The sequence below is a fragment of the Glandiceps talaboti genome, chromosome 5 (assembly GCF_964340395.1).
Source record: "Glandiceps talaboti chromosome 5, keGlaTala1.1, whole genome shotgun sequence".
In the NCBI taxonomy this organism is placed as follows: Eukaryota; Metazoa; Hemichordata; class Enteropneusta; family Spengelidae; genus Glandiceps; species Glandiceps talaboti.
In genome coordinates this window covers 5,715,475-5,742,675 of record NC_135553.1, presented here as the reverse complement: position 1 = coordinate 5,742,675, position 27,201 = coordinate 5,715,475, and the positions used below count along the sequence as shown (strand labels likewise).

Below are 27,201 nucleotides of genomic sequence, written 5' to 3'. Positions count from 1 at the left end.
GGTCTATTGGTTACATTTTTATGTATTTTTTTCACCTTAAAGTGACCATATGGATGGGGATTTATTTTGGATTTTTAATTTAAACAATTTCAATCATGGCTTCCTACTTGAAAAAATCAATGTGCAACAACACATACCAAGTCTGTGTTTGTAACTCAATACATGACAAAAAGCTAAAATATATGTAAAAAGTTTGTTATTGTATGTGCATATAACAAACATTTGACACATTTTTCAGTCTTTTGTAGTGTATTGAGTTACAAACACAGACTTGGTATATGTTGTTTGACATTGACTTTTCAAGTAGGAAGCCATGATAATATTGTTTTATGAATTAAAAATCCCAAATAAATTCCAAATCCTCATCCATATGGCCACTTTAACCTTTCACTCATTGTAGTTACATTTTTGTATTCTTTCACTCTATTAGGTAGTCTTTTAGTTACATTTTTGTATTCTTTCACTCTATTAGGTAGTCTTTTAGTTACATTTTTGTATTTTTTCACTCTGTTAGGTAGTCTTTTAGTTACATTTTTGTATTTTTTCACTTTATTAGGTAGTCTTTTAGTTACATTTTTGTATTCTTTCACTCTATTAGGTAGTCTTTTAGTTACATTTTTGTATTTTTTCACTTTATTAGGTAGTCTTTTAGTTACATTTTTGTATTTTTTCACTCTTATTAGGTAGCCTTTTAGTTACATTTCTGTATTTTTTCATTGTCTTACTTGGGTAGTCTTTTAGTTACATTTCTTTAAATGGGTATTTTTTCATTGTCTTACTTAATAGGTAGTCAAAGTTGTGATGGATATTCATCTGGACCAACCTCAGGGGGATATTTTAGTTTTTCTGACAGGACAAGTAGAAATTGAGAAAGCTTGTGATAATTTATTCAAGAAAGCAGAAAACCTCGACTACAAGTATGATGTGTCTGACAGCAATGTCACAGCCTTATTAATTGTACCAGTATATGGTTCTATGCCAACAGGTTAGTCTAATCTTATTAACTTCCAACATGTTGAATTATCCCTGTGGGGTAGATACATGTATTAATTTTGCAAGCCAAGGTTGTACGGTGGGAATGTTTTGCCTAGTGTAGGTGGTAAAGCCTCATTTACAACCCATAACACCAAAGTAAAGCATTTATTCCATGTACCACAGTCGTTTATAGCATCAATATAAAGTGTAAAAGTATACTATGTCATTTGCTAATTGACCACATTAGAAAGGCCATTTGCTAGGCTTGTAAATAAACCAATTGAAACAGTATACTTTTACACTTGATATGAATGCTATGAGTGTAGCACATAGAGAAAGTGCTTTGTTTCAGTGTTAATCATTGTAGTATCGTTCCTACTATAGAAGGTCTGGAATTTCTAGCAACGTCTTTGGGACAGACACTGGCAATATACAGAAGTTGGGCAAATACAGAGTATTATTGATAAAATTCACTCTACCATACATGTAGGTCTTCAATGGAATAAAATACATAGGGTTCATCACAGGTAAAGCCATTAGAAGCATTGCTTTAATAGCTTAGTAGTCTTCCCTCTATCACAGGCTGAAACTGTTGTAAACCTCTTTGGGACATGGCATGTTAATACTAAAACACAGAATTACATGGGGGCCCAGGGGAGATGGTGATTAGATGGTTCAAGTGGCTCACTCTTAATCGCTAATTTTGCTGGTTCAAGCCTCATACCACCATGTTTCTGTATAGCGACAGTGCTGAACAGCTACAGTGCTGAACACCCAACTAAAGCGGTTTCCCTTCTTATCACAATCGTTTATAGTATCCATATTCAGTGTAAAATAACACTGGTGTAATTTTAAGACTAACATGTGGTCTTTCCAACTGTAGTCAATATATAAACAGTGTTGTCAGCTATTAAACACAGTATAATGAGAGTGGCCCAAACTGTGACTATCTATTACTGTAAGTGAGATGTTCATGTCTTATGACATCTATGTTTAGTATCTTGTGGTTTTATGACCAATTTGTGCTTTGCACTGGTAACACTGTTTACAGAATTGATTACATTTATTTAGAAACACCTCACTAGGCTGATAATTAAAGGAAATGTAAAGGTATACTTTTACACTTGATATAGATGTCATAAACAATTGTGGCAAGGAGAGAGAATGCTTTATTTGGGTGTTTAAGTGTTGTGAAGTCCTTCAACCACAATTGTATTCCTATTAGTCCAGCTGTAATACAACTGTCGACATCAGACCATGGACAAACGGAACCTGTTACAAACAGGGAAAGTAAACAACTGAATTGGATTAATAGCTCTTGGCACAGCATGTTGGAACAACAGCAACTAGTACTACATTGCATGGATTGATAAGAACAGTTTTTATGGCCCCTTTACCTGTACATGAAATGCCAGGGGAACTGTAAATTTGTTATGAACATGAACTATTAAATAAAGTGGCCATACATCTGTTGCTATCAAATGATGAAATGTAATACAATCCTCTGTACTTCCAACATGCTGTGCCAAGTGTTATTAATCCAATTCAGTTGTTTACTTTCCCTACTTGTAACAGGTTTCATTCATCCACAGTCTGACATCTATACTGATAGTTGTAGTATACATTGTAATTGCCATGGACCTCATAAGACAGCTAAAAGTTGTTGCATGAAAGATTAATCCCATGTACCTAACAGAAGCAGCAAAGATTTTGTGCTTGCCAAGGAGTTAGGAAACATAACCAAGGGCTGTCATATGTTTGTATAGTGCTTTAATCAAGGTGTGAATAATATATGAATGTGCATTTCATACCTAAGATAACTACTGGGACAGTACAAACTTGGCAGTATCACATTTAATTATCAGGGAAAGCATATTGATAAATTTAACATGTCATGGTTTCAAATACATCAACTGGAACTGTAAAAGCCATTAACAGGAATGTCAGCTACAATCGACAATAATTAACTAAGAGGTGAAAGTTATTTCCTGATGTGATGCTATGTAGTTGACATGAGAGCTATTAGACACTCAATAGGGTGATTGCTACTGTTAATGAAACTCATTGAAGCCATGCCTAAAGCATGCTGGTGCTGTTTCGTTGCATTATTCTGTGTTATTTGAGATGTGCCCATTTAAAACTGCATACTAGCTGCAACTGGAATGTTTTTCTAAACAGCTTTTTTTTTCATATATATAACTGATTTACATGTAATACCATTCATCCTGAACAGTATTGAATCACCTGTGGGTAAACAATTTATAATTTGTAGTTGTACACACAGTATGGTGTAATAAATCAAATCAAATAGATTTGGGGGTTTGCATCCGAAAATCAGTATCCCAACAAAATCATGATTTCTACCCATTACCATATTACTTACAGATAAAATCAACCTTAGAATAATATGTAATGTCAAATTATTGGTATTGTAGCAATTTCCAGTGAATATTTTGTTGGTTGGTTTTGTTGGTATTTTCTCTCATTGAAAAAATAATATTTAATGTTACAGCTAGTGAAGTTTTTAATTTAGAATAGATTTCAACATTTGACATCTGTGATACAAATGATACAATCCTAGAATGACATTCAGTTTGATTTTCAAGAATTTCATGACATTTATATGAAGGAATAAATTAAAAATTTCAAAAGGGGCTAGCAAATGATGCTGTTTTAATGGACAAATCTATTTTTTCCACCACCATCATCTGAATGTTACACAGACAAACATCTCTTTGATGTATGATAAGTGTACATGTAGTATTGTCAGTTTATCTCTGATAAAGGTAACTGTTCAATTTTGAAGATGTTCAGTAAACTTTAACATACAATGAAGAGCAGAATGGAACAACAATAATTACAAGAAATAGTCCCACTCATTCTCCTTATTAACCCTTTGACATGATGTTCAGGTGGCACTGCACATCCTGCCCAGAAGAAGTAACATGTGAAGTACTGTTTGACTTTCACTTCTGCCATCTACAAATCTCCTTTAAGGACTAAATTTAGATTTGTCACATCATTAGTAAAGTTGTAGATTCTTTGGCTGGTTACATGCCTTGAGTCTAGTAAGTTTCTTGTATATAAAAAGGTGATGTTTGAGCTTCAAGCTTGCTATCAAAAGAAAGGTTCTGTTTGTTCAATGAATGATTGCATGTTTAATCATAGACGTTTATAAAGAAGACATCTCTAATGTCTATGGTTTTAATGGCATTATTTGGTTTTAAACCAAACTGCTCATATTCCCGAAACGATGATTTTAGGATGCCATATAATGTGTTAATGCATCTGTTTTGTTGAGTGATGTCCTATGAAATAATTAGCTTAGTTGAAGTTTAGAATGATGTCAGGGGTCACGTAGATTACACAAAAGGTGAAATATGTGTAATGAATGTATGCAAGTTATATTGATTGACTGTGCATGAGAAGTGTGAACATGGTGTTGTAGTAAGAATATGTAGCATAATGACTTTGTGTCATGAAATATTGGAAGGACTAACAGAAGACTTGCTTAGTGACTGCACAGTAGACAGCTATTTGTCTGTCTACTAGCTGTATCTATGATGCCACTGCACTACATTTTACTTGTCACTACAGAGTGATCATACATAGCCTAACAAATGTAAGTCCCATGTGATGTACACAAACAATTTGCAAATTCAAGAAAGAAGAGAAGACAGTTGATTGATTGCCAGAAATATCAAATGAATGCATATCATTGGTTTGTGGTGCAAGTGGAACAAACAATGTGTCGTGTAACAGGTGGAAAGACAACATTACTACCGTATTTCAATATAACTGATAGGGTTTTATAAAACCTGATCAAAGCCATACAAAATTCTATGTTTATAAAATTTAAGTGCCTCTCACAAAATATATTTTGGTGGGTATACTTTTGCTTACTGACAAACTGTAAAAGGTGAATAGCATGTTCAAATGTGGCAGTGTACTGAAACGAACATCAGTTAATTGTATATTACCAAATTACAACATATAACTTATTGCTGGTTTGCGGTGAATGTAGTAAATTAGGTCATAAATCTTTAATAGGTATGTAGCTATCATTCAAATAGATAGTTAAAGTTACCCAGTAAGTAAGATAGGTTGATTGTTACACTGAACAAATGATTACCACACCTGCATACTGATATTCTGATGGACTGTATCAAGTTGTCAATCCACAGGGACTAGCAACTGCAGTCTGTCATAATGTAAGCAAAACAGTGGAAACTCTGGTAGCTAATTGTAAAAGAAAAAAAAGTATGTTCATGTAAATTGAATTCTTCTGAGGGTTAAATTGTTTTCAGAAAATAATATTGAGTCAAGAGTGAACACAAAGTAGAGAAATTTTAGTCGTCAATTTACCTATAGCTGATTGATTCCAATTTAGAATATAACTACTGTATCATCATCTCCCTATTGGCTGCTACATCTTTTTATAGCTTCCTCCCATGCCAAAATATATACACTGCATAAAAACACAAATGAGAACTGGCTGGTCTCAACAAAACTCAACTCAATGGGTTTCCAAAAGTTCTGACTAGCTTTTGCCTTGATAACAGAACATCATGAAGTCAGTATACAATTGTAAATATATAAACCAGCAGTGAACAAAGTAGCTGTATTTTAAGAGAGCACTTCAATTTTAGATACTTGCACTGCAAGGTGAGAATTTCATTTCATTCTGACAGACCTACGAGGCTATCAACGTAGCCTTCCACACCTACTAAGTGTCATTTTCTTTGAAAAGCCACTTTGTAGATTAAACATGTAGATGTTTCCACTGAGACTTTATTCTCAAAGTAAGCAATTCATCTGGCATTACATGTATGGTATGATACTTGTATGAGATCTCGATAACAATTTCATCTGGCTAGTCCCAGTGGTCTACTTTTAGTCTAGTAGAACTTAACAGATTTATTTCCCATGTGTTTTGCTCAATTTATAACTAAGAATCAACGGCAAAGTTGTCTTACCTGCAAGGAATTTAGATGACCAGGTTTTCAATATAACAAATCAACCACTTTCATCATCAGTCTCTGAACAGTAAAACACAGATTATAATTAATGTTTCAATAGCATTTCATTGCCCAAATCATAGATAATATTGCCTCTGTATTTTAACTTTTAAACAATTGCCCAAATGATATTGTTGGCATTGCCTACAAACCCATGTGTATCATATTGCTTACATATCACCCATGATATAGTATCAAAATGTACCATACATAATTGTAAAATTTCAGTGTTTTATATTGCCTGTTCATCACTCCTAATATTCAATTATTGTCAACTCTACTATAATGCATGTAAAATTATTTGTTCCCATGACAACACAGTAGACACGATAAGCCTACATGATTGCAAACAGGAGATTGTGTCAGAGATGTGGTTCAGTTGTCCAACACTGTGTTCACACATTGTCATTTTGCCAAATAGACACTATTCTTATGTGTCTTATGTGATGTGGATATAGACTTTGGCCCAAGGAGATCTTATGAAAAGTATATTTAAAGTAGAATCTCATTCCACAAAATACAGGTATTTTCATGAACTTTTGGTTCTGCAGAGTAATTTCTTGATTTCACATCACATAAGTTTTATACACAATTACCAAGTAACACCAAATCAAAAGTCTGTTTCATCTCTTCTGTTCATTGTGCTCCTCTGTTGCCTCGTGGGAACTTAGCAAACATACATATGCATTAGTTGAAAAATAAATATTCAGGACTATTTATCTGAAGGTACTAAGCACTTAGCAGCCATGAATATCCAGTGTTCAACTAATAAATGTACATGATTATCTTATCTTCTAACTCCCAAGATGCAATAGTTGACCACTCTGAGAACAATGAAGGTGAAAAATAGTTTCAAAGTGGTGTGGACAATCCTAAAGCTTATAAGCCTCTATCATATCAGAACTTTGCCACACTGATTCTAGTATAAAACCTACAAAAAATCTACCCAAACAAAATGTTTCCAATATAACCTGGTTAGTTTTTATGAACTGTTCATCATGCTGAAATTTCTCATTGTACATGTTGAGAAGTATTTCAACTTAAATTCGGTTTCTATGTCTTCTACAAACATCAAACAGAGTCACAGAGAAGAATTTTTACACCTGCTGAACCTGGGGTTCGAAAATGTGTGGTTGCGACAAACATTGCAGGGACATCACTAACCATTGATGGAATACGGTATGTTTGAAATGGTATTGTCAGAATTAAGTAAATGTTTTCAACAGATCTGTTTTTTAAATGTGCTCGATCCTTTCAATCATGGTTATACTTTGCTGTCTAATTCATAAGATTATGTGATATTTTGCACAATGAAGAACAGACAGTTGCAGCCAGTAATTGGCACAGCCCTGGGTGGTCAAGGGGTGGTAAGGGTGACAATAACAACAGGAATGGGTAGGCAAGTGAATGAACACATCTATTCCTAGCAACAAAGACCATGCCCATAGCGCAACAGTCACATACCCGGTGTATTTTACAACATTTTGTGAAGGATAGTCAAATGAATGACCATTCAAAAATCAACACAAATGTACGTAGCAACAAACATGTAACAGTATCTTTAGCAATATCAAATGATAATTTCAACTCCCACTTCAAAGTGCCAAAAAATTCCTTGGAACCAAGATATCAGCACAAATTTGAGATTCATTTCCAAGATATCTTTTGACATTTTCATTTCATACTGTGAACCCAGAGTCCATTCACATTCATTCTCAAATTCTTTTGCAATGTTATACAGTTGTGCTGCAATACCATTGGCAGTATTTCTTCTTAAAGTTATAGATTTTATTTTATACATAAACTCCTGAGAGTCTTGAAATCCAAATGATCGAATTTATATTCAATATTACAATACGATACACAGTTCATTATTTTAGATAAACTAACTACCAGGTAATAAAGCATTGATTTATGATTGAGTTAATTAGATACTGTAAGATTTGATTCTAAATTTGCCCTTGAAAATATTTTGGGATTATGTAAAAAAATAAAATTTAAAATTTAAAAAAAAATTGTTTACATGCGTATCCTTTATATTAAAATGCCTTGCGAAACATTGATGATTCTTTCCATTTCAACATATTGTATACACATATTTGTTCAGTGACTATTTGTTCAGATATAAGTAAACCCTTGTCTTTCAAACTTGGACCTCATTAGGTTTGATGAGTTTCTTGTTTTTGTTTCATGCTGAGCTCAAACCCCTCAGCAGATGCCACTGGGATTTTGTTCAATATATCATTGGAGACAAATGAGGGAAGCATTTCACTGGGGATCAAATTAAATTGAAATTTGAGACGTGGAAGTCCAGCATCGCATATGAATTGGTGATACGAGAGCTTTTAGGTTGATAGCAGGACATATCACAAAAACAGCTAGCAAATCTATCAACGATAGGGAAGAGTACAATTCAGGGAAATGCACAATTTTCTATTTTTCCTGACTGTTTTCAAAGTTATATTTGATAGTGTTTGATTGTTTCCGTGGTTTGCTGTGTTTGCACTGTATCTCCAATCACTTTGAAATAGTAGTACCATACCTGATGAAATACATAAAACTTTCATTTATATCACAACTAGAGTAGGGTACATACTCCAAGTCTTTCCTAACATTTCTGATTTAATGCCTCTGATAAACAGACTCCCTCAGATCATGCAGTAAACATGAAAGTAAAATTTATTTATTTCATCAGGAAGGAAGTAGCATCGTCGCAAACCACGGCCTGTTTTACCACGGCCTTTCAAAATATAGTGGTAGATATAATAACTCTGGCTTGCAAGAATGGGAAGTAGAAGTTCATTTCAAGGCGATGAATTTTATCATTTTCAACATATTTGTTGTAGTTTATATGATTTTGTTGTTATCAATGATCATAGTAGCAAAGACATTTTCATCACTTGTTATCATCATGATAGGGTTGTCGGTGGCTGAGTGGTTAAACCACTTCCAATGGCTCTTTAATACCACTGTGGTCAGAATTCAAACCCATTCAGGGTTTGTTTAAATTTACCATGATGTAGTAAGGAGTGTGTCGTTCAGTTTGAGTCTACCAAACAATGCAGGTTTTCCCCACGTACTCCAGTTTCCTCGTGCATTAACACTGAACCCATAAGGGATGGCCCTCACTGGACTTCTTGGGAGACAAATGTTTATAGCATTTGCTCTGTCGTGTTAACTGTCTCAGATGTACTGTCAAAACTATCCATAAAATCGGACCTCCCATGACAAGCTTTAATATGCTTGGATGTACAATATGTGTTTGTAAGCTAATAATCAAAATGAATGGCTTTAATCTGAAATCAGAAATGACAAACTGAAAGAATGTCCAAACTTTGTCCACTAAGAAGTAACTTATACTCTTTACTACAACATGCATGTACACATGTAATTGCTGTCATTCAATACTGTAGTTATTTGATATTCAGTAAACGTTTTCCTGCAGGTATGTTGTTGACAGTGGATTTGTCAAGCAATTATCGTTCAACCCAAGAACAGGACTTGATACTTTGCAAGTTGTACCAATTTCAAGGTAAGTATTTCATATCATCAGTATTTAAGCACCACTGATAAAACTTTACTCGGCACCAGCTGCAACTGAAAGTTTTTTTCATTGATTTTTTAGATTTACTGACGTACTCATGACATCATACTCTCTGAATTGTATCAAATCACCTGTCAGTAAACATATTTCTACAACTGTACACATAATATGGTACATGACTTGTACAATAAATCTAATCAAATTGATTTTTTCAGTCCGCACTCTAAAATCAACACTACTGTGCTATCACTATGACTATTTAGTAAAATATACACAAATTTCATAAGTTTGCGCAGTCATGGTTTGTATGCATATATTAGCATAAATTAACATACATTATGTAGTTTACATTGGCAATGTAAAGTCACCTGCATATAAACCTATCCCCAAGGATTTGTTTTGTTTTGTGTCATCCCTATGGGAATACACAGACATCTACATAGCTCTCCTGCTAGAGAAAGAGACAAAATTGCTGAATGGATTCCAGCTACATTTGCTGATGACATTTAATTACAATGTACCGTAATAGTCTTCCTAGAAAGCAGACTGACATAGTTTTCTGACTGTATATGGTAGTTGTCTGTCTGTGACCTTTCTCTAATGACCCTAATCAACGTATGTTATGAGACTTTCATATCAAATTGAAATCTCAATTTCGTTATAAATACATATATATATAATTCCTACCAATATCATCAATGTTAAATTACTACATCTTCTCGAACTCATTGTTTCATCATATTTCATCAAAACATTGTAATCAGTAGATTAATATCATGCTGAAAGTAACAAGCTAGTAAAGGTTCTCATTCTGTACTAATGATAGACAACTGAAAATAAGATATAAAAAAGGAAATTTTAGGAAAATAATGACATAAATGATATGTCTGACTGCATTTCGGAGACATGTAGAGTACTTATTTGACAAAACAGCAGAGTGAGTCAACCTAGAAATTTGGATCATTTATCACCTGTTGTTAGATACATAATCAGATAATATATAATAATCTTGGTACACTTTGTAACTTTATGGGTTTTGGTCCAGTTTCTTACAGTTTGTAACTTTATAGGTTTTGGTCCAGTTTCTTACAGTTTGTAACTTTGTAGATTTTGGTCCAGTTTGTTATAATTTGTAACTTTATAGGTTTTGGTCCAGTTTGTTATAATTTGTAACTTTATAGGTTTTGGTCCAGTTTCTTATAATTTGTAACTTTATAGGTTTTGGTCCAGTTTCTTATAGTTTTTCTTTCTTTATCACAAGATCTGAAGCAATCCAAAGATCTGGCAGAGCAGGGAGAACTGCTGCTGGTAAATGTTACAGAATTTACACAAAGTAAGTCATATGTCTTTATGTAAATTATAGAATTCTGGTTTGTACCTGTACAAAATCTAAATGTCTGTAAACATATGAGAATTCTCTTGAAATCGTCTTGAATGTGTTCTGCTTACTAGAGTATGTGACTTCCAAGTTGCTACCATTCAAGGAGGCATGAAAGTCTAACTATGTGGTCCTGGAGGCAGGATAAACCTGTGATATGCATAATATTTGAAATACATATTTTAGCTCTGCTGTCAATGAATTAGTCATATGTAATATCGTTGTTGTCATAATTTCTTTCAACTGTACTCCCTCCATGCTGTGAATGTCATCATTTCCTATGATGCACATTTTAAGATGGCTTAGTCGGTTACTGTCACTTGGAACGCTCTGGTGTCAATGAACTATGATAGATGTGTTTGTGTATAGGAATTTTGTGTTGTTGTAACTGCCTTTGAGCTTTACTCCCAGCTTTACTCTCTTCATGAATCATGTACATGCTGTGAGTAACACCATTTCCTGTGATGCACATTGTAAACAAGGCGAAGTCTGTTACTGTAACTTGGAATGCTCTGGTATCAATGAATTAATCATGGTAGATGTGTTTGTATGTAGGATTTTTGTATTGTCAAAATTTCCAAACTTTACTCTTTCCATGTTGTGAATGTCACCGTTTCCTGTGATGTACATTAGTCTGTTACTGTCACTTGGAATGCATATTAAACTGTGCTATCAATGAACTATTTTGCATTCATGTCATCATTTCATTTAATCTTTACTTTCCCTATACTCAATATGATGAGCAGTCGTTCCATCAACTCATCAAACTTAAGCCTGTCTTCCTAGATAACCATTTCCATCAACATGAATCAAAAAAGATTAAATCTTGTATCCTGTTATTAACCTTCAAGCTGTCAGACAACTGTACAATCAGCCAGACATGTTGCTTACTTTTTTTTTGCTTTTAGCCATAATTATAATTTTCATCCCATATGTTTGCCGTCAGATTAGATAATTATATTGTCTTTTCTACTATGTTTATTTCAGCATCGCCAGTAACTATATGCATTATCATTGCACTGCCCTAGGTATTGTATGTCGGTTACTATGGTAACAGACAGACATACTTGCAGACTTCTATTTCCATTGCTCTATCTCCTGCACACATCTTTATATTCGCACTTTGTCAGAATGAAAATTGCATGCATAGCATACAAGTAAATCATTTATCATTCAGGGAGTTATTCAGGAGATGAAAGTACTTTTACTTATTGAAAAAAGTTTGGTTGAAGCTGTACATATGAATATATAAAATATATGAAATTCTTGTGAAAAGCAAGTATGTGACATCCCTAGCATACAAAATGGCTGTTATCACTGTAAAACTGAGTTTCCACATATAACAGCATGGATTTGATACTGCCATTTCATGTCACTGTTTACTGGCTGTCAGAGACCAATAAGAAACTGCACATTCTACTCTTAAGATGGCAACCATTTAAAATGTATTGCAACTAGACACGTGGGCACCAACAGTTTGATGTCTGTATTTTATGTCTGCATGGTGGAACATTGGTTCATTTCATTTAGGCCATATATCGCAAGGAACCATATTCATTCAATCAGGTAGCATGTACAGTTTCTTATTGGTTTCTGCATGGTTGTATCAAACAGAAACAGTGAACACTAACGTGAAACTGGCAGTATAAGGTTGTAATAGAGTCAGTTGTGCTACATCTCCACTGGCACTATTTTTATGACTTCATTGTTTTCCAGATTGTTTGACTGTATTAAGGCTCTATGTGTTTACATGTATATCAAGGAGTGTTTCTTAAACTTCAATTTTATATGTTCTATCAACAGAGATTTTTACAATAATGTAATGACGGAGAATATGACACCTGAGATACAGAGAACCAGCCTGACAATGGTAGTATTGAATTTAAAATGTATGGGGATACATGACGTTCTAGGGTAAGTTTGGTTTCATGTGTCTCTACCAAGAGCCTTTGTAGTACACCCCTGACGATGCTGAATTTGAGATTCATTTCCAAGAGCTTTTGCCACTTTTGATGGGATTGGGATACTTTTGAATATTTTTTTTGGTCTTGAGGAGTCTTGAATTAATGTTGAAGTTATAAAATATTTGATTTTTTAGCAGGTACAGCATAATTTAGCAGAAAAATCCACTAAGCTAGTTGGATGCAGATTAGCATAATGCCATTTATTTGAATTTGTATTGTTGGAATTATAGCATCAGTTTTTAGTACAAAGCCCAGAAAGATAAAAAGATAAAAACACAAAAAATCAAAGACTAACGCTACAATTTAGTGTGGCTACAAGCACTGTAGAAACCAGTACGTATACTAGCATCTAACTATTCGTAATGTATCAACATAGTGTGTTACACTGTATATTTGTGATTTCAACGTACCCTATTCTACTACTTCTAGTCAATTGTACAGTCACTCTCTAAAAGGTCATGAACGTTGACAGTGTTTGACTTGGCAGTCTTTCTACCGTAGATTGAATTATTTTAATGTAAGAATTGACGACAGGCCCTTAATTGAATTGTGATATAGTTCAGTCATTCTACATACTATCGACTGTATATATGACAAATATACCTTACAGTAACTGTGTAAATCACAACAAAAAAGCCCAGTGAACCTAAAAGATCATAACAATAATGAGACCAGCATGACATTGTTCATTATATTTTTTGTAGACTCTCTACCCATTACTTGTCATATTCCATATGCTAGTTAAGCTAATCATATCATTTCTCTCGGTTAGAATCCAAACAGTATTTTCTTGTATGTGATTAATGAAAATTTACTATATTTGACTGTCACAGCAACATTGTCAATGATAAAGAAAGGCACTGTAGTTATGAAAACCGTTGCATAAAGAGAAACATTTTTGAAATAGTGGAGTGGGGTTTTATGACGCCAGCTCATCACTGTGTAGATACTTGATTTAAACATATGACCATCCGAGTGAATTTATCTAGTCTGTATATAATGACAAGGGGTAAAGGTGGGAGGCATGCCAATATGCAGTTATAAGTTTTATGCTGACACACATACAGGGACTGTAGGTCTGTTTTGATAATACTAAACATGATATTCCGACAGAATTAAAGTTAACGATACTATACCCTTTCCCTAGGATATTACTGAGACCAAGCAAATTAAGTTGCATTTTTTTGAAATTATACCATGCTTTCGATATTTATTCCCCAAAAAATGTTCTCCTCATATTTCAAGCACCACAAAACTAAAAATTGTAGACACATGTTGTTGAGGTTGTTGTGAAGTATACTATATAGAATGACCAGCATATAAATCCTGTATTTTCTGTTGAATATGTACAATTTGGCCTGTATAATTATGTTTGTACAATTCTAAAACCAGTCAGTTATGTCTAAATATCATTTTATCTGTGATCTGAACAAATAAAGTGTAAATCTGAAGAAATAGGTGGGAATTTGATACAAGATCATTGTATACAATTATTTTGGAAGAATTTTTAACAAATAAAATGTCTACCCACAGACTAGATGAATCACTAGTGGTACATGATAAAGAAGTGATATGTCAAATTCCAGCATGATGAGGGGTGGGAGTTTCTATGGCTACATCATGTCAATGGGAAGCACTGCAGGGCATTTACTTCACTGCAGTAAATGTTAATTGCATACTAAATAACAGTACTGGAAGTCGTAACTATCCCCCTTGAAATAGACATTTTTAGTGAAGGTTAGAGAATTCCGGAAATTACAGTCAGAGATGGACCCACTTTGGATAAATTTTACAAGTTTGATGTCTGCATTGAAATTAGTATTTTGTAGTTTTTGAGTTAAATCATAGACAGTGGAAGGGAAGGGAAACCTTTAACCTTCCACTGTCTATGATTAAATTTTATAGATAGTGAAAAGGCAAAATATTCAACTGTAATATGAATGAAATGGTGTTTTAGCTCAGGCACAGTTCTTCACTGTTATGTAAGGATATTTTAGCATCAGTGTATCACTCACTAATTGAAAGCGTACTAACATTTAATATTGTATCCTGGTATGGATATCTCTCAGTTAAAGACGGGACAAAGTAACTCGAGTCGTCAGTCAGATGGGAAGGATTATCGTTCAAAGCAGAAACAACTCACCGAACTCTACCATCAGTCATTGAAACGAAACGCTATTCAAATTTTGAAGGATCAATCACACCCACTACATTCTCAGTTCCAAACTCTACCTTCAGGTCGGCGACTCAAAGTTCCCCTCACAAGGAAAAATTGTGACAAAAAGTCTTTCATTCCATCTGCTATTTTCATTTTAAACTGTGGAGTCACTGAATTGTAATAACTGTGATAGGAATTTAGTCTTGCATACATATTTTATAGATCTACGTAGTATTATTGTACATTTGTCTGTTTGGTTGTATGTTGGCTGTGATAGTGTTTTTATTTGTATATTGGGATTTCTGAGATGTCAGAAGAAAATTTTCCATTATATGTATTAATTTAAAGGACAATAAAGGTTTTGAATTGAATTGAAACCTAATTGCATTTCTTTTGTAGGAAAAGGTACAGCATAAAGATCAACAACAAAAAATTCTAGTCTTTAAAAAACTTAATGAATTTATGATAACTCCAGCCAAACACTTGTTTTTGTTTTTAAATAGTTTTTATTATTGTTTATGTTTTATTCACAAACACCATTGCACGAAAGAAAAGAAAAAATCCCCAGTACACAAAAATGTCATAGAAAAAAAACATTACTAAAAGGTACATTTCAAAATTATGCCATTTATGATGAAGTGTGCTATACATTGTTTGTTCTATAGATGAATTCTGGCTATAGATAAAAGGATTACTAAAATGCTCAAAGCTATAAGATCAAATAAACATGTTTACAAAATTGATATGTCATATGCCGTAAGATATTTCAAACAGAGAACTACTGCTATGTATAATAGCAATGGCATAATTGATTTCCCGAGTCTGAGTGAAATATAAAATGTGATCAAGAGAAATACATTTCACAGATATAGTCAAGAGATAAATCTTCTACATTTGATCCTTGAGAGCATGGTTGTCAAAACTTACAAGTTTCTTTTGTTGGGCACATTTTTTTTTTTTTTTTTTTTTTTTTTTTTGGGGGGGGGGGGGGGGGGGGGGTTCTGTACATTCGTATTTAAAATTTTTAATTATAGCTAATCTCTTTGCAAATAATTTCCAACAAAATTAACAGAAAAGTCAATTTCCCAAAAGAAGAAAAATGTCAATAGTACAAATCATTGTTAATACTACTACCTGTGGTCTTCTACCGGCCCTGGGTCGGCATGCAACTAGTTATCACATCTCCTCAATTTCATGAACATTTGGCTCTGTTTCCATAGCAACAATTTGGAATTGATGAAAATGCTAACAACTTTCATTCTATCTAAAATATCTCAATTTCAATTGGCACCCTAATACGCTTTTACTTGTGTTGAGTAGTTTGTTTGTTTGTTCTTTCAGACAACATTTTGTGTGTTTTAAATTTTTTTTTACACAAACATGTATAGAAGACTGTGTTACTTATATACACATGGATAATAACATATATCAGAAGGCCTGACAGATTTTCTGTGAACTTTTTTCTATCATATGCACAGAAAACATTTTATGTTGTAATTATCACTTTAACACACACTCATGTATATAAAGGTGGCACAAGGTGATTTTATAGACATTTTACTCATAGTGAAAATACTGCCATAAAACCTTGATCAAACTGTTTCTAGTATAAAAAATGTTAATATCGATGGATGCTTTCTATGACATTACAATTGTCATCTTGCATTGTTAGAACAGTTGAATGCATAGTAGGATGTCCCTGATATTTTTTTATATGTATACTAGATTACATCATCGGATCATTTATAAGTTGTATCTAAAATACCAGGTTTGAGTTCAGTCAATTTCTAGTGATGTTACATATGCTTTAGTAAGTAGAATACTGCAAATTTGAAATACCTTTCAAATATACATGAAAAATTACAATCAAAACCAGATAAACTCAGCTGTGTTCCTTTTTTTGAACACCACATATGAGACGACCCAACAGATTTTGCATAAAGGTTGAAAAGATTTTCACTTGCAATAATAGAGTATCTAGACAGTTACCTAACTTGCATGTATTCAAACAGCAGTGTGCTCATCAAATTATATCTTTGAGTGCTGCTACTGTGGTTGTAACTTGTATGCACTAAAGCAGAATTTCATGAAATTACCATGCTATGAGGCATGTGAAATTGAATGTAGCAACTGCCTATTACATACTGATTGATACCATTGACAATAGTAATTCTACCTCTCCAAAATAGACATCTCTACTGAAATAAGAAATATGCAGGAAATTGCATTCATTTTAAGTATCCACTCTAAGATGATAATTTCTTTAAATTCTTTTCAGAAGTTTTTTTCCTGCTGTGTAAGCAACACTAAAACTGAGATCATTCACAAGTAAAACCTATCTGCCACCTACTTATCTTATATTGGTTGTCAATAAAAATCATTACACAATAAAACTTCCAACAGAGGTGATTCGGTGAAAGTGTTAGCTTTAGACATATTCAAACGATGCCTTAGAAATAAATGTTAACCGATTTACTGTGTTATCTACATTTACGTCAGTCAATGTTTTTCACACTTCATTCGTACGTACATGTAACTAAAAAGTCAAACCAAGGTCCTGACCAAAAGTCGTAATGTAATATATGATGGTATTTTTGTCGTAAACATGTTCACACATCAAAAGTTATCACTTACGTAGATTTAAAGCAGTACTTTGTTCCCTTAGAATACATGATCAAATGACAACCCATGCAACAGTTGTCTAGAAGAACGTTTGCTGATTAGAACATTGTTTTATCAGTAGTAGACATTTAAAACTGGCTTTGTAACTGCCGAAAAGTCTTCACCTTATCACAATATAAAACTGACATACATTGCATAGGTCTGGTGCCTCATATGTAGATTCCTGCGATATTTTTTATCAGTTTGTAATGTCTGTGAGGGTTAGTCATGTGGTATATATATAGCAAATATCACTAACTTTCACAGCATAAACAAACTGCTAAGAGTATGGCATGAATCTATATACGAAGTGTTATTTTGTATCATTATATTTCAATTTGAGAATGTGATAAGGGGAGGACTTTTTCAGCACCTTCAACATCAGTTTTAATTGTCTACAGTTGATTAAACGATGTTCTGGTCTAGGCTACATTGTGTCTTCCAGACTATATACAAAATGAACCCCAAACAAAAAAGTGCAGTGTGAATTCTTGATCCTTTTCTCTGAACATACAATTATGACTCCCTAATCATTCCTATGTAAAGTACTCGTGATATGTATTACAAAACAATCTCTTCCTGCAGATTTCATTATGTGGATCCACCAGAAGAAAGAATGCTATTAGAAGCACTAAGACAACTCTATTACTTTCAAGCCATCGACAAGTAAGTGCTGTCATACATCTTGTACAATCAATAGTCGTAAAGGGCAAGTACAGTTTGTTATGTGCCTTGGAAACAAATATCATACACATTTGCTGTTACATTGTTCAAGAAATCTTTGTCCCGTTCTCAGTTAAAATCATGAAAAAAAATCAGGGGTCACCAGACAAATATTTTAGATACAGGTCAAAATGATATCAAAATTTAGCCATTTTAGAATCCAATATGGCCGCCAAATCCAATATGGCTGCCAAATACCATGTTACCTCAATGGGAAATATAAGATTGATGATTTCCTTGACAACAAGATGGTAAACCCCAAATTTCTTTTATTATTTCTAAAGGACTTTCATATAGCAAAGTTTTGAAAGACTTTAAAAACTTGGATTGCATGGAAATTGGTTCCCGGGTTCCAAGATGCATTCCACCTTACACTTGATGTGCGTACAATATTTCCATAAAGTAGAGACAAGAATGCCATTTTGTAGATGGTATAAATTCAATCTTTGACAATAACAGATCGAGTACAGTTTACTTTAAAATTGATGTGTATATAAGAATACACAAAGTAGATACAATCTATTTATCACAAGTAAAGAGGTAGTAACAAATCACCAGTCAGTGGTTATCCAATATTTTGGCCACGAGTGCTTTGTATGTCTATGTCAAACTACTTTACACAGCATGAAATCCTAACAAATGACAAGACACAAAGTGTGAATAGATTTATAGCATCCTACAATAGCATCTTTCAGTATTTTTCCTTAAAGTTTTTGTTTGCGTTCAGCAAACTCAGGAAATTAGAATCTGAAAGTATTTACCCTTGAAATTTTTTTTTACATTGAGCAAACTTTTGACAAATTTTTCCTTGAAATTTTTTTTTGCGGTGAGCAAACTCAGGAAATTAGAATCTGAAAGGATTTACCCTTGAATTTTTTTTTTCAATATTCAGCAAAGTTGATATTGTGAGATTGTAAAGTACAAGTTTAACAATTACAATCATAGAAGGATGAAGAGGAAGCCAGTATCGTTCTCTTTCTATTTGTCTAATTTTGAGTCTAAAATTAATAAAAACATTTCAGTGAAGAATGATCTTTGTAGCTCTATTTACTTTGCCTAAATATTCTATCATTTTTAGCACAACTTAACTGATAAGGTTCAGTAGTCCACACCCATAGCAGCAGCCAAATTATAGTTTATATTGCAAAAATGAAAACTGGGAAGGGTGGGCAAGTGAATAAAGATTCTAAAAATGTATGCAAATATGCCTAGCACAAGACCATGACCATAGCAACAAATAAATGATGTATATTGTAAAGATAATAACAGGGATTAAATATGAATAAACATTCAAGAAATGTATGCAAATATGCCTAGCAACAAGACAACACCCATAGCAACAGCCAAATACAGTTGCACTACAAAGCCATTGCCACTATTAGAATGTAAATAAGTTGCTCAAAGTTGAAAGTTTTCAGCTGAGTTAGAGAACACATTCCTGCTGTTCTAATGGCAACAAAACAATTTAATAGGACGGATACAAATATTTGATGAAAAATTTTTGATGATATTTTAAAGAATGTCTTGCTAAACATTTCTTGCTTCATTGAAATGTTTCCATGACAACCAGCAAATAACTGATTCCTTTCTATCACACAACTTTGGGTGTATAATGCACATTTCTCTATTTTCAATAATACCAGGGGTATTTGTGGTCATATTTCTTTTCTTTCTTTTTTTAAATTGTTCTTTTTAACTTCTTTATCAAAAACCATTAGCACGATTGCTTTAATATTTCATTTGTGTATCTCTTATCGATATCTGAAATTTTCCAAGAGTTGTGTCATTTTTGGTCAAAATGTATATTTTCGAGTTCAAGTAGTACAACACAAAACAAAAAATGAAAAATGCATAAAATATATATTTATCACCCGTGACAGTAATGTTACGTACCTTTCCAAATGAGCCATTTCACTCATGTTGCCTTGACGACAGCTTTTTGATTCACTAGTTCAACAACCTGACATGTTCTGATTACCCAAATCCTAGCAGATTGATTTAGAACTGTCGAAATCTCCAGGGGGTGGGAGGCACTGTCTGTCACACATGAACTTGGCCTTGTGTTTAGAGTGCATACATCTATCACTAGCTGCTGTAGTTAGAAGGCACTGTAGTTCACACATGAACTTGACCTTGTGTTTAGCGTGCATGGATTTTTTGAATGATTTAAGTTACACTTACCAGGCAGGACATTAAATTCTATTCTCTTATTTTGGTATTAATCGTTTACATTCTCATCTTGAAATTTTATTACTGTGTGATATTGTTTAAAAAAGATTCTAGACGAAAAAGATATGAGAAAGTCAAAAAAACATCAGCTAACATATTATGCTACTACTGTATTAATGAAAAGTAACTTTGTTTTCCCTGAAGGTATTAAGAATAGCAAATGTGGCCAGTCTCACCAGAGATTTGATTGTAATAGATGTTTATTGCCGAAAGGAACCTGAACAGGTTCAAACAAAGTTATCTACGATTTTCAGAAGACTGACTAACTAGATTTGAATCTAGGTTGTCACAAATACTTTTGAGGTCAATGGAAGTATTACAAAAAACTGTTATTTTATAAATTATGATATCAATTTTCTGAACACCGACTAAATATTAATCTAGTCACAAAGAGTTATAAAGTCAGTAGAAAAACAACAACAAAAAAGTGCATTTTTATAAATTGTCATTAAATTTCTGAACTCTGACTAAAATTGAACGTAGTCACAAATAGTTTTTAGGTGACTAGTAGAAAAACTACAAAAGAGGTATACTTTTGTAAATTGTCGATAACTTTCTGAATGCTGACTAGTCCATGAATTATCATTAATTTTCTGAACCCTGACTAAAATGTAACATAGTCAAAAAAAAAATCAAGTGACAAAATAACAAAAAATTGCATAATTAATTTTCACACAGGGATGGTCATATCACTAGATTAGGACATTTGATGGTGGATTATCCCTTATCTCCTGGATTATCTAAAGCTGTTATACAATCTGGTCGGACTAAATGTTCAGATGTGATGTTAGCTATAGCTGCCATGTTATCAGTTGAAAATATCTTGATAAGACCAGGTATTGTCTTTTGTGTATTATATATCAATGGTTACCTTGTATCTGTGCATGTATATACTATTGGTATTTGCATAGCAGTTCAATCTTGACAACATATTGCATACATGTATGCAAATGACGATTGTGATCACTTCTTGTACATGAAATCATGTGATTATGTGGTACAATTTTCGCAAATTTTGCAGTTTTCATTTAATATATTATGTACTAATAACAAAACTGCATCGTAATATGAGTGCCATAGTGACCATTCTCACTGACAGGGTATTAGCACTTGTACTTTCAGTGTTTAGTATCGACTTCACTTTCACTGTAGTACTCCCATGAAAATTTGGTGGCAGAGAACACTGCAACCACTCATACAAATACCCCAATTATGCCACACTGGCATGCACTTATACATTATGGGGTCCTGTCTTACTACACTTTGGAATACTTCCAGATTTTTCATTTCAAATATGCAAAATTTTAAATCAAAGATAAAAGGAAAACATGAATGACAGTTATCATTTTGAGATGAGAGACTGAATTCCAACATGAAATCAACTGTTATAGTCTAGTAATTACAATCTATTTGTGTCTATAGGTGAAGGAAAGAAACAAATAGAAGCTACAAAGATCCACACACAGTTGGCTAACTCAGCAGGTGGCGTCAATGACTTTGCTACTTTGCTGTATATCTATCAAGAATGCAAAGAAAGGTAAACAACAACAACACAAATATAAAACACAGTTCAGACATTAGAAGTGAATAATATATGAGATAAAGCACTTGTTATACAAATGTACACACACACACACACACACACACACACACACACACACACACACATACACACACACATGCACGCACACACACACATGCACTCACGCGCACACACACACACACAATACACACACACGCATGCACACACACGTACACACACACATACATACTCACACATGTACACACACACACATACATACTCACACATGTACACACACACACACATACATACTCACACATGTACACACACACACACACACACACATACATACTCACACATGTACACACACACACACACACACACACACACACACACACACACACACACACACACACACACACACACACACACACACATACATACTCACACATGTACACATACACATGGGGCATTGTATATATGACTATGATACAAAATGGCTATGAGTCCAAAATCACATGTAGATATATATCATCTACTCTCCCTGTATATGATATTGTCACCAGCTCTGACACAGTAAGCAATTAGTCCTAATGTAACCATGGTGATCACACTGTAAAATTGAATTATGGGTAAATGTTCTGAACTCAAAGCTTCAGCTTTTTGATAGAAGTAAATATGATATAACAACAATTCAGTAAAACCAAGCTAAGCTCGATAGAGAGTCTGCTACCCAACCTATCTACCTGTTTGTGAATGAATGATATAGTGAGGATGCAAGATTTTTGATATTTGGACAAATTCCAAACACGTACTGAAAAGGTATGTTTTCACTGTTGTTAATTTCTGTGACAGTGAGTCACCTCGCAGGTGGTGTAGTGATCATTACATACATTGGAGGGCAGTAAAGATGGCCTTTAGCATCTACCAACAATTAGATACCATTCTACAAAGACAAGTGCAGGTAAGAATATCATAGGCATACATACTTCCGATCTTTCTGCACTCTGTACTTCACATAGTGGTTTTAAACTGATGTTTCCTTGGTTGCTGGAATGTCAATTTTTGTTATCCATCCAGAAGTGATATGAAAGATATGATTCATACTCATCTCCACACACGTAATTGTCTGAAAGAAAAAGTCCAGTTCCAATTATTTCTGTTATCAACTTATACATGATTCTGGGTAATAAAATAGAACCTTGATAACGTACTCAGCTTTAAAATTTTGAAATGAAGTCTTAGTGCTCTTGACATGTAGTCATCCATTTTTGGAATTTCCAGCAAAGGTGTTTGGGAAAATCTTTGACGTATATACATATGTGTGATTAGTCTATATAACCTCAGAGTTCTAGATCAAAACAATGCCAGATGTGATTGTCGGTAAGTTGGACACACATGGTAGTACACTTGTATTGATTGCTGCTATCAACTTGCAAGACAGTACCTTGATAAGGTATTGAAATCTTGTAAAGAAGCCCTACAGAACCATCCAACAATCAGCCATTTGGGGGGTTTATGGGAAAAACCTTGGTGATGACATTAAAAAGTGTGAGATAATGTTGTTTTTATGAATCTCCTAGGTGGCAGTTTGGAAGGGTGCTTAACTTACTCAGTTTTTACATCTGACAGAAAGACAGTTATCATTTCAAGACATCATCAACATTTCCTGTTGTGTCATCAAAATACTTTGATTGCAAATAATGTCATGTAAGACTAAAACAAGTCATAGACCTCGTCTGACACTAGATCAAACTACAGTGATTATCAAATCACATGACATAGCTTTACTTTTATCAGTGTTTCTTATTTTACGTCATATTTCACCTCTTAAGTCACCAGATTTCCCTGAAGACAAAACATCAGGAAATGATGATGAATTGCTACGACGGTGTTTGTGTATAGGTTATTTCCATAATGTAGCAAGGAAATCAGTGTCTGGTAGAGGGTTTGTCACAATGGATGGTCATGGAACGCCTGTCTTTATTCATCCAGCCTCCGTGGTAAGTCAGGAACAGTAAAAGTTGATTTGCTCTACATTGCATTCATGGGGTCAGTTAGACTTGGGTTTTTTCATTCATTATTTGTTTGAATAAAACATTTTTTTTAAAACACTGATGTGTTCTATTGGGTGAAACCTGAGTGAGTGATGTTGTCAAAAACATCTGATGAACACGTAAGCCCAGAGGACTACTTGTAACTAGGGAAAATTTAAAAAAAAAAAAAACAATTTGAGGATTAAGTGAATAACAAACTAACAAACTCAAAATATTTGAAGAGTGTGAGACTTCGAAACAAATCTCCCAAGGGATGTGTGCCAGTCTTGGGGTCAATGTAAAACATTGTAAAAAGTGTGACATACTGTGAATTGTGATGTACAGTATTGGAATATCCTTGCAACAACTGACTCATGGATGATTGACAGATGTTTACTAAACTAGAAGGTTTCCTAGGGTTACAATACATATAGGCACATATTAACACCTACAGAAATGTGACAGCTTGTTAAAAAACGAATTCAATAAGTTAAACCTTGTTGATTTGTGTGCAGATAGTGATACAAAAAGACTGGCAACTTATTAGTAACAACTAGGGGAAAAAAAGATGGCCAAGTGCAGAACATGCAGAGATGAGAGTCTAATGTAAACAGTATCTAATTTCTTCCATATAGCCAAATGATACCAGGTTGTGTCTACACTCTAATTTTCAGGATAAATAATTATTAAACTTCTACCTAAGTCATTGATATATAACCCCTTACACTTTTACATACGCTTTCCCTCATATTTTTTACCTGTTTGAACATGTATAATATTCATTTATAACCCCCACAACTACCGTCATCCACCTGCATAGTACTTCTTATCATTTTCTTGCTTGATTATGATATAAAACAGCGCCCTCAAACGTAATACTAATAATTCCTTTGTTTTTATTTGTATGCCCCTTCAAGTTATTTGGTAAGGAAGATAGGCTAGACTGGATACTTTACCATGAAGTGATTTGGACAAGTAAAGTTTATTTAAGAACAGTATGTCCAGTAAGTATGTAGTTGCTAACATGTATCGATATCTACAAAGTGACTTCAGAACAACACTTACGTGTACAGGATTTTTTACCTGGGGATTGGCTTTGTATTAATTGGTAGATACATGAGTCAAAAGTGTTTTGAATTTGTAGAGTTTACTACTTATTGACCCAACTATCTTGAAAATTCATTTGAGAAAATGAACAATACTGCAGAAGCCAACACCTTCAACATACAAGTGATCTATCTCTGAGAGATTTCATTGCCACTAATGTTAGATTGTATATTTTACTTGTTTCAATAATTTGTAGGAAGATATTTTATCTCAACTATTTACTGAGTTCAAATACAGTAAATGAATAAATAGACAACCAAAAACATTCCTCTTTCATTATAGGTACGTTACGAGTGGATAAAAGATTTGTTACCAAGACTACATGAACTTGATGTGTATGCATTGAGTGGCTGTCTGAAAATGGATAATAAGGATGAAACTGAACAAGAGAGGGCGCTACAACGCAGTAAAGACACTGAGAGGGACAGAGCATATGGTGAGTGAAAGATACTGTTAACGAAGATATTTTTGCTAGATTTTGTGATTTAAAGTACTCAAAAAGTGTTTGCACAATATTGGACCTCATATACTGCATAAATGTACAGACAGAATTACAACTACTACATTAATTTTATTTTGCATGCTTTTTCTACCATTCTTTGTAAATTAAACAATTTGTTGCTAGAAAAATACAGTGTTCATACAAATATGGTATATATTTAGACATGCAACTTACAAGATGTATAAACCTTGCTTTCTGTAAAAATCACATTTTTAAATAAAGGATTTGTATGTCCTAGGAGATGTCATAGAAATGAATGTATAGAGATGACAGATTACTTATGTCCCATACTTGTAAGGCCATGGACTCACAGAGTATGTTACACGAGTGTCATAATTCTGGTAAGATTTAGGAAACTTTCCTATACAGTCAGCATGTTTGCTAATGTTATAGAATCTTGTCCAAGGTAGTAGAGATAAAGGAAATCTAACAAAGTTTCTTCTATATATTCAATGTCTGTATGGAGTCCAAATGTGTGTAACTTGAAACAAATAATGTTTCATGTTTTTTTCTACATTATAGTTGAGGACATAAGTGTCAACAAAGCAAGTAGAAGAAATACAGACTCTTCTATAGCTGATGCAAGGAGAAGGTATCTGGAGAGAAAACAAGCAAAAACTGGGACATGAACAAGTTATGGAAAAAGTCCAGGGTCATTTACCGATGATGGCAGGAGATGGTATCTGGAGAGAAAATGAGCAAACACTGGACATGAACAAGTTATAGAAGAAATACAGGCTCATTCGTAGCTGATGCCAGGAAAGGGTATCTGCAGAGAAAACAAAGTTGGTATATCATATCAACAAGCTAGTCTTTCAATTATAGAAAAAAGTAGAGAGAGAAATATGGAGTCTTTCTTAGCTGATGACATGAGAAGATAACGTGAGAGAAAACATGCTAAAACTGGGTACACCAACAAGCTAGCATCTCAGCAACAAGGCAATGAGTCAGTTGAGAGGGATGTTTCCTGTAGGAAGATGAAATTTAGGTTTCCTTTAGGAAGATTGCACTGGAAACTTATATCTGCTCTGAATGGAGTTGTGTGAATGTGTATTTGTTATAAATGACAACATCAGCTTTCTATGTGCAATAGAGACAATGTTAATACACCAGATACATTAAATACAAGTCTTGGAAAGGAAAGGCATGGACATCATGGAGCTCAAGATCATTTTTTATGATTGAGGAAAATTTTACTATAATGTACACTACAATAACTTTCTCAAGATTAAATAAAGGCCAAAGGTAGCAGAAACATTTGACAGCGCCCTCTGTATCATGACAAACACAAAATGTGTCAAGACAAAATCGTCAATAGATTAAGTTATTTATAATGTCATCACCACACATTTTCCCACAAACCCTTACAGGAAATCCACAAAAT

The 27,201-nt window shown here is 33.7% G+C and overlaps 1 protein-coding gene across 1 annotated transcript in view; it reads left to right on the top strand.

Moving 5' to 3' along the window:
• The window catches only part of LOC144435575 (putative ATP-dependent RNA helicase DHX40), a 43,292-nt gene extending 16,641 nt beyond the window's left edge, over window positions 1-26,651 (top strand). Inside the window, exons 5-17 of the mRNA XM_078124160.1 lie at window positions 787-985; window positions 7,073-7,172; window positions 9,439-9,525; window positions 10,799-10,870; window positions 12,719-12,829; window positions 18,284-18,364; window positions 21,329-21,486; window positions 22,073-22,187; window positions 23,028-23,136; window positions 24,008-24,175; window positions 25,126-25,212; window positions 25,598-25,755; window positions 26,353-26,651. Of these exons, the coding sequence (XP_077980286.1) occupies window positions 787-985; window positions 7,073-7,172; window positions 9,439-9,525; window positions 10,799-10,870; window positions 12,719-12,829; window positions 18,284-18,364; window positions 21,329-21,486; window positions 22,073-22,187; window positions 23,028-23,136; window positions 24,008-24,175; window positions 25,126-25,212; window positions 25,598-25,755; window positions 26,353-26,446 (1,539 nt within the window). The 3' untranslated portion in view covers window positions 26,447-26,651. The remainder of the gene's footprint in view (window positions 1-786; window positions 986-7,072; window positions 7,173-9,438; window positions 9,526-10,798; window positions 10,871-12,718; window positions 12,830-18,283; window positions 18,365-21,328; window positions 21,487-22,072; window positions 22,188-23,027; window positions 23,137-24,007; window positions 24,176-25,125; window positions 25,213-25,597; window positions 25,756-26,352) is intronic.
• Window positions 26,652-27,201: the final 550 nt, after the last annotated feature.